Source organism: Heloderma suspectum, chromosome 1, assembly GCF_057233095.1.
Source record: "Heloderma suspectum isolate Gila_16-S chromosome 1, 16-S_ref, whole genome shotgun sequence".
Taxonomy (NCBI): domain Eukaryota; kingdom Metazoa; phylum Chordata; class Lepidosauria; order Squamata; family Helodermatidae; genus Heloderma; species Heloderma suspectum.
This window is the reverse complement of record NC_139458.1, coordinates 185067503-185076896: the sequence shown is the minus strand read 5'-3', so window position 1 is coordinate 185076896 and position 9394 is coordinate 185067503. Positions and strand designations below refer to the sequence as shown.

Genomic DNA, 9394 nt, shown 5'->3' with positions numbered 1-9394 from the left:
ACCCTGAACAGGAGCATTCTTGTTAAGGGTGGTGATCCTCTACATTTTATTGCAGATCCCACTTGTAGACCATTAGTTATGATTTTGCATACAACTGTCATCTGTGGTTTTAGCATTGCAGATAAGTGCATACGTGGTATTGGGAAGACGTTATATTTGTTGAGAAGTTGCAGAGCCTAAGCAAACCCCAAATGTCATTCCAAAGTTTTGGGGGGTGTTCTTTTTTTTTTTTTGTAAACTTAACTTCCTCCCATCAGGCTTAGCCAACATAACCCATGGTGAGGGATCATGGGAGTTGCAGTCCAACAGCTTCTGGAGGGCCACATGTTTACCTTCCCTGATTTATATCCTGATTTTCTTCCACAGAATTTCAGGGTGGAGTAGATGAGGGTTTCCTACCCAGTCTCCTATCCAGGGGCACTCATATCTCATTACCTTCAGCAACGTTATTCCATCAAGTGCTTCAAACCAAGTTGTCCTGAAGGGTGTGCAGTCCCCTCATCCAACAGTGAAGGACACCCGTTGGTTCTGATTATTATTGCTTTAAGAACAGCAGCAATCTCTTCGCGCAGAAAATCTCTCTCTCTCTCTGCCTTTGGCCCTAGAGTAAGACATGTAGGCAAGATTTTGTGGGCCTCTCCATGTTCTGGCCTTTGTGCGAGTATAGCAAGAATAAAGCCTGTGTGAATCGGTAAAGGCCTCAAAGCCTTTCTCTCTGATGTTCTCATTTCTTAGCTCAGCCTGAGCAGTCTTCAAACAGGTAGAAGGCCTGAACCAGGAAGCTTGAGGTGTTGAGGACTTGGGCTAATGGTTTAAGCTTATTGGATGATATTCAGCTGATGGCCCTCTGCTGATGGAAAGCAGCCATCAATGGAAAGGGGAAGGGGGCAATTTTGAGCAGTTCCCTCTCTTCCAGCCAGCCAAATCTGCTCGAGAGTTGGGGACCCTTCTGAGTGGGATGGGAGGTGGTGCAGATGGCTGTAAGAGGAATTGCTTAAAATCCCCCCTCCCATTCCATTGATGGATCCTTTCCATCTGCAGAGGAATACCAACTGGATGCCATCCCTTTTCTCCAAGGAAGGCATGACAGAGTTTGCTTCCATGCACAGGTCCTGAGGGCTGTTTCTTATTTGGGTCTTTAAGGTATAAGAATAAAAGAGATAAAATGGCAGAATCTTATGTTGGAACAGTCACACATAAATGGTGGACTAGTTTTTAAGAAGTGTGACACATGGTCAGACTTGCATTTCAGCCCTTTTTCCTTTCAGCTTCCCCTGCAGGTCTTAGGCTGCTATATGCACTTACATGGGAGTAAATCCCATTGGACACAGTGGGGCTTGCTTCCAAGTAAACATGCATAGGACTATACTGTTCAATAGGCAAAAGGAGTGTAGTACTACGAGCAGCCTTACAGTATGTTATCTGGGGTCCAGAAAGAATTTCTGTCTTCATACATGAGTTTGTCATCCTGCTATTTGTCCCGTTTCCCTATAGCACATCACACAGTGATTAAGGGCACAATCCTATGCATGTTTAGACAGAGAAAAGGCCTACAACTCCCAGCATTCCCCAGCCAGCCATGCTGGGGGATGCTGGGAGTTATAGATCGTTTCTTTGTCTAAACATGCATAAGATTGCGCCCTAATTTACTGCTCTAGCATGCTCTTGGTTTTGTCTTAAAGTGCTCAGGTATAAAGGCTGCTGTTTCAAGTATTCGAGCCTTGATGGAGTTTGGATTTTATTTTAGGCCTACAGTTCTGTGGGCCTAGAAAGGATAGGCCTTACAAATAGGAACAAGAAGGGCTGAATGGCACCAGCAAAGCCTTTGCAAGCTACTCAGTGAATGCTGCTCCCCTGTATGTGACGGTCTGGAATTTCACTAGGGATAATAGCGTCCTATTGGTACAACAACTGCACAATGGTGGTGGTGGTGATGTGTGTAAAAATTAGCTGAATTCTCTGTGCCATCATTCAACTGCAAAGAAGGCAAGTAAAGATGCCATTCCTAATACGTAGTGTTTATTATGAAAGTGTTTTCAAATCAAAATTCACAATACTGATATTTCAGGAAGAAGTATAATTTCTATATTTAAGGAAAGAAAAAAGGTGGGGGGAGGAACAGAAGCAAAATCCAAGACTAAACACATTGCTGTATTTCTGACAGTGGAATATACCAGTAGGTTATCGTAGTTCCAAGAGTTGCTCAAACTGCTGGATTGTCTTTAAAACACAGATGAAGAATTGCACCATTTTGTTGTGACCTGACCCACTGAAGATAACCACCATACAGAGCACAGACTGATGGTTACTGTTTAAGGTATTTAGAACTTTGCATGCACACTTGTGTGTACGTGCGTGGTCACATGTACGCACACACCAGATTGACGTGTACCATATTTCTTTTTGAGATGATCATTATTACCAATACTTCTAGGCAGCATATCCTATCACTATAGCACTTGGCTAAAATGATGGTGAAAATCAATACTATCAGAATACATATTAGAATCCATTGAATCCATTAAAATAAGTGGAGGCCATTTTCTAAGTGTAGAATTTTAGACAAGCAGAGTCAGGCGCTCCAGTTTTATTGTCGTTACAATCAGAACCTCGGGCAAGTAAATGTGTGCTAAGTAACTTTTCTAAAAACTCAAGAGAACTATTTTAAAAAGGCAAAGCCAAAAATGGGCAGTTTTCGCAACATCCCAGTAGAATCTAAAGCAAAACGAAGTGTACTCAACAGCATGTTTCAGTAACACCCCCCACCCCCATTTGACAAGAGCCATTTTGAAGTTTTGACTGTGATTTCAAGGCAACTCCATTTTGAACACTGTGTATTTTGGTCATTTTCATAGTAGCATACAGAACTGTCGTAATTTATTATTAGACATGAGTATTCAGTAATTAATACAAGAGGAAATGTAATTCCAGGTAGTATATAAATAAAAATAAATAAAAAATATTAACAATGGGGTGGGGGGATAAAGAAATCCCGTCTTCCTCACTTTTATGGGAATAGCCCTGTATTCAAAACCTTCTGCATGTACTGCCAAAGTGAATAGCAGAAGGGATCATCAACCTGAACCACTAGGATATTGTGTAACTTTTGTCTTTGTATGTACAAAGTAAGATATTCAAAACAAGCTGGCATTTGGTTACAGAAAAATCTCCCCATAGTTTTATTGCAAAATACAGCACGTATGTGCATACGCGCACACACACACACACACACACGTGATAGTTCCTTGCTTGTTACAATGTGCTCAGCTCTGGTAGTAGAATGATTTGAAAGAAAGGGTGCATTCACAGGACATGTATTCGATGAAGGACTTCTATGATCACTCCATGGCTATATACTGTCACATACTGGTGACGTATGAAGATAAGTGATTAGTCTCCTTTTCCTAGCATCCCAATCCAGGCTCTTGGGGCTTATATATTAATTAGTCCTTACAGATCACAACCACTGCCTTGACACACCAAGAAACCAGATTCATCGCGTGACAGCAGGAAGGGGAAAAACACGTCATGTAAATGCTCCCGAAGACGAGCTAAGCTTTTTATGCACATCTCATTAGCAACCAATCGTCAATATTTTCCCCATAAGCAAACAAACCCTGGGCTAGTTCACAGAGGGCACTGGTGGACTATGTAAGTGACAGGGCAGAGGGGGCAGCTTTGGACTCATGCTCCTTCTCCATTGTATACTGAACCTTAAATTGTATATAGAACCTTAAATGCAAACCAGAGCTTAAGCACACAAGCACCTATGTGAGTGAGTAAGCCTCACTCAAATGTACTGCAAAAGCAAAAAACCCCAACATGGTGGAGGATAGATAGCACAAGTGCAGCCGTCTTACACATATATGTGTGCAGGTCACATTCAAGTTTCCTCAAGCCTCGCCACAGGCTTGAGGTCACATTCAAGTTTCTGCCTGTCGCGAGGGAACATGTGCGAATCCAAGACTTGCGCCTCCATCCTGCCACATTCACTGTCTGCATGTTGGTTTTTTTGTGAACCAACCTTCTGATGCCAACATACACAAAAGGAACCCACAAACTAACTGCACAACGAAGAGAAGAAATGAAGTAATCTGTTGATCTAACTCAATACTGGCAACAAGGATACACATATATTTCTTTTTAGCATTTTCAATCTGGCACTCTACAAGCAAGTCCCACACTTCCACCTTCAAATGGATATATGCTGAAGAGACCTACACCCTTGCCCATTTTTTTTTTTAAAACAAAAACACACATTTTCTTATTTTAGTGTGTTTCGTGTCAATACTTAACAGAGTAAACTTACACAACAATGGACCTTACTTTCCTATCCCGGGCTGGCTAACAAAACATTCAATCTAGCTAATGGCTACTAACTTCCACACACCTTTTTTCTTCATTTTTTCTACTCTATACATTCTAGCCACTGCATCTCTTATTCTAGAGCTAAAAAGGGACCGAAGAGCCTTTACTAACAAGAGCTTGTTAACACATGAAAAAGTTTGAAAATAGTAATCCAGGAAATAGAATGCCAATTGTTTCTACAAAGGTTTTCTGAGGTTAATTATATCTTTTTGCCTGGATCCAGTGGCTCCTTGCAGGCACAACAGTGGAAGGCAAACACTGAGCTTATGCCCATACAAGAGCATCCCCATGTACTTCAATGCACTGAAGTGAATGGGGAAGTCCTCCTTGCAGGGCCCACTGGCTTACTTGCACACTGGAGCATCTATAGCATTAAATGTGGATAATGTTCTGTGTCTTACTGTTTATATTAAGCTGTAGCCACTGTGTTATTGTCCAGCTGCTTCAGCGCATGCTTTGTAACAGTTTTCCTGTTACCCGAGGCAATACTCAGGAGCCTTCCTCCCACTAACTTTATTATTGTGCATTTCACTGCAACTAATAAATGTTTAATGTTGGAAGCTGTCAGTCCTACCCACCACCCCACTTTAAAATAGTACCTCTGAAAAGTAAAACATCTGTTCAAAACTTCTTTCTAAATGTCCCACCCTCCCAACTGATATTTGCTGTTAACAGAAAACTGAAATATATGCTACTGATGTGTCTTCATTTCTGACTATGTTATTTTATCACAGCGCATATCCAGTACCTCATTTGTGCCCATGCAGACCTCTCTTCATTCAAGCCTCGTGTGGCACAGAGGTCTCCAGCCTAGCTGCATGAGACAAAAATAAGCGCCAAACCAGGATGGCCCCTAAATGACAGCATGGGAATAGAAATAGAAACTTAAGAGGCAATGAATCTCTAACTGATATCCGTGGTGGTATTAGTATTGTTTTAAATCCCCCAGCATGTACTTCCTGCTCTTCCGCTGTTGAATGCAGGGCAGATAATGGAAAGATTATTTCCTTTCACTCCATGAGTTTTCATTTGTGTTTCCCAATGACTGGCATTTCTACAGGGAGCCAAGTCACACAACTATTTTTTACATCTTGTAAAGTAGCTGGTTTATCCAGTGGACTCACATGCATAGAAGTGACCCTGCTAAAGTGTCAACATATCAGTTCATGGTTTGGCACATCGCAAAACTTTTGAAGATGTTTTAGGACACAGCAAATTGAGATCCAGATCTGTGCTGAATCATTCACAACACCAGTCCGCCGTGCCCAAATCCACTGGGGAGGGGGAAAAGCCAACTGTCTTAAAAAATGGTCATGTGAATTACCCCTCAGTAGAAGTTATGATTACGGCATGGCACTCAGGGAAATTTTCTTTCCCCCACCAAAGTCTCTCAAGTATATAATAAAGCCAGATAAAATACTGTATAGCTTGAGAAAATGTTAAGGCTGCAGGAGACGTGTGGCAGCAAAAGGGATATGTTGCTCAAAATAATGTGATCAAGATTGGGTTCTTATGATTTCGAGCAGGTACTTCCCTACTTCTTGTGTATTACCATCTTTGCCTGTGTGAAGTTCTTTGGCGCATATATGTATGTATGTAATTTATGTGCCTAGCATTGACAGAAAACCAAGTTGGGTGGAGAAACAGCCCAAAAGAAGTTTTCTGCTCTGCTGATACTTGGTTTGCTAGGGACAGAAATGTCTTCTGTGACAGGATGTCTCTTTATTGAGGGATCTTCTGGGAAATAAGGAAACCTTAAATATAGAGAATGAAATCAAACAAAAACAAACTAATACTTCTCTTGTAGGATGCTATTCCTGATCATTCCCTTTAGGAACAACACCTACAGGTAAATCTTAAGCAGAAAAGCAAACAACAATAGGTTAGGGCTACCGCCAGGTTCATTTTCTCTAGCTATTAAAAGGGTTGGGTGCTTGTTATTGATTCATACTGGGGCACATCAAGGCAGCAGGGTTCCCCCCCCCCCATGTTCTTGGGCTGGGCTCAATGGCACCAAATGTGGCAACTGTTGTGGGTTAAGGGAACTATCTCTTCCCCCGCACCAGCTATGCATAATGTGTCCATCACAATTAAGTTGAGGGAACTGTAACAGCCAAACCATCACTCTCAACCCCTAAACCAGAGCCCCCTAGATGTGCCCCACGCACCCAATCTATCAGGAACGCAAGCATCACAGACCAAGGAGGGTTGCTTAGAAGCAGCGCTTAGAGGGCTGTGCCCTCAGTGAATCAGGACAGTGTTTGCATGCACTTAAACCTCAGGCAGTAGACTGAAGTCCCAATTCTCACAAATGGCGTATGAGACAGTAAACCTGCGTCTGGACTGTACCACAGCAGAGTGGTACATGATTTAATGCTCCTCCATACAAAACATGGCCCTGCACACAGAAGAATAGCATATGTCGGGAAGGGTTCTAAGCGAGAATATTCTGAACTCATCTCTTGACATCTAACTTCTATGGACACGAAATAGTTTTGTATGACATGGTCACCCACCGACTGAAACCCCAAGTGTTCTGAAGTGATACGGTCTAGACACAGTTCACCACTGTCTGAGAGAATTAGGCTCAGACATTCTGATCTCTCTCCAATACTTTGTTTATAGTACTTTATTTCTAGCGAGCAATTCTATTCTGACTCTGTTCTTTATGACCCCTGTTCTAACTTCCCAAATGTCAACTGTTGTATACATGCCTGTGGGACCAAGAAAGTGTATTTCTTCTGAAACTAACAATTTTTTTTTTTGTTAAAATGGAATCAGTGTGAAATCTACACAAAAAGTTTATAAACCAATTTGAGGTTAAAACTGCAAGGCAGGACCCGTCTGCAAGATGAGTTCATCATGTTTAGTGTAAATGTAGCTGGAGCATTTGCACAGTCTAATCTAATTTGCCATCAGTTATGGAGTTTAAAACAATCCTAAATCCTATCTCACAGTAACTATGGTTTAATATGTACTGTCAAGCTGACTCCATTAGAGGCTGTTTAAAAATACCAATGCACCATTTAAAAACTTCACACTGGGAGGAAAGTGGCCACTAGTGATTGTACTAGCAATTTCTAAAGTCAGCATCCTTTAGCAAAAAAAAAGGGGGGGGGGAGGAAAAAAAGATCTAGAATGGGAGATGAACTTTTATAGTTTTGCTGCAAGAGAAATTCAAGCAGATGCCTACAATACCACATACTGGCTAGAGAAACCAAGCGCAGAAAAGAGACATACCTTTAAACTTGGCAATCCCTTGCCCTGATGAAGTCCAAAAGAGAATCTCAAGGAAGTTCTCTTTTGTCTGGAAGTCACCCCCAAATAAGATATAAAATAAATAATATTCAAAGGGTACAGAAGAAAATACTGCTCCCATCTGGTCATGTATATATACATACAGCATGCCTACATACATAAAATGGTGTGGCGCTGTCATTCACAAACAGGAAATACGGCAGTGCACTATCAGAAGCTTTAAATACTCCAGGTGTGTTTTTTTCTCAGATATTGAGAAAAAGAATAAGGAAAGGGAAAAGTGGGAAAAAACCCCAAACCCAGCATTCACAGCTCATGTATTTCCAGTTCATTTTGTTCGTGTAGCAGTGTGTAATCCAGGAATTAGTGTTCTTCTGCAGAGCTGCCACCAGTGAGATACCCATTTGTTCCATTTGCTCCACTCATCCCATTGGTGGTGGCGGAGCTATGGGAGTTCTTTGAATGAGGAGTGGAGGGCTCTTCATCTGAACTAAACTCAACATCACTTCGGCTATCCACCACCTGTAGAAGGTGTAAGAAAAAGAAGGAGTAAACAGACTGGAAGCTATTGCAAGGCAGAAATGAGGTCAACCCTCTCATTCATTTCAGTCTGCCCCCAAATCAGAAGTTAGAAAACCATCAAACTTCAAGCATCTACTTTTAAGGGTTCTCCTGCGTTTGTCCCCAAGTGCTTAACTAGATGTGTTTGGGGACAGCTGCATCTGACATGTTCACATACAAAATGGGTGGTGACTGGTTATTTTTTTAAACATTCAAAGGGGCCCATGGGTAAGAAGAGCTGAACCTTCCCTAATTCTCTGCCTTACCTTCTTGTGCTCCATTATTTCAAGGTGTTTTTTTTCTCCCAACCCAGCTCACTTCTGTTATTGGAGCAGGCTGGGGGAAAAGGGGCTGGGTTACAAACTGCAGGGAGGCAGAGGTAAGAGGATTCAGCTGCCCTCACCCAGATGTTAAAATCAGGCTCCCAACCTGAATGGGACAGATGTATCAACAAGTAGCAATGGCTATACCTGCATCTAATCTGGCCCATAAAAGCTTTCTCACTTTTGATGCCCTGGGCCTCCTCCTTCATAACTTCTGCCTTGCTACTACCTGCATCCGTCTCCCCATATTTTTGGCCCACTTCAAATTCCTCCTTTTAAAGACAAACAAACCCTAATTCTTCTTCAGCGAAGCCTTCCAGAACAATCTTAAGACTTCCTTGCTTCCACCTGCGTTGGCACCTGACCCACCCCAGTCTACCTTCAGTTCTCCTTTATCCACCCCTGACATCAGCCTTCATTCCTCCATTGTCCAGATAACTAATTTTGCCTGAGGCAATTTTTTTTGCCTGAGGCACACACTGAGGAGGGAGAGACAGGCCAACCAGCAAAAGTAATGCTGCTTCCACAGTGGCTGCTTCTGTGTGCTTTCCCACTGTGGCTCCATTCACTCTCCTGCCCACCACAGTGAGGAGGGGAACAGCAGCAAGGGATGGGCACGTCCATGCCTTCTGCCTCTCTCATAAGAACAGCCCTGCCAGATCAGAGCAAAGGCCTATCCAGTCCAGCATTCTGTTCCCACAGTGGCCAACCAGATGCTCCAATGGGAAGCCCACAACAGAAATTGAATGCAATGGCACCCTCCCCACTTGTTTTCTCCAGCAACTGGCATACACAGACATATTGTTTCTGAGACTGGAGGTAATATATAGCCATCATGGCTAGAACCATTGAAATGGTTATCTTCTCCATTTCTGTTGTTTGTG

The 9394-nt window shown here is 42.4% G+C and overlaps 1 protein-coding gene across 2 annotated transcripts in view; it reads right to left on the bottom strand.

Annotated features, from left to right (window-relative positions):
• Positions 1–2004: 2004 nt before the first annotated feature.
• The window catches only part of CERS6 (ceramide synthase 6), a 150698-nt gene continuing 143308 nt past the window's right edge, over positions 2005–9394 (bottom strand). For both annotated transcript variants that reach the window (XM_084812136.1, XM_084812146.1), the window contains one exon: positions 2005–8148. In XM_084812136.1, coding sequence (XP_084668262.1) covers positions 7990–8148 — 159 coding nt within the window. In that variant the 3' untranslated portion in view covers positions 2005–7989. The remainder of the gene's footprint in view (positions 8149–9394) is intronic.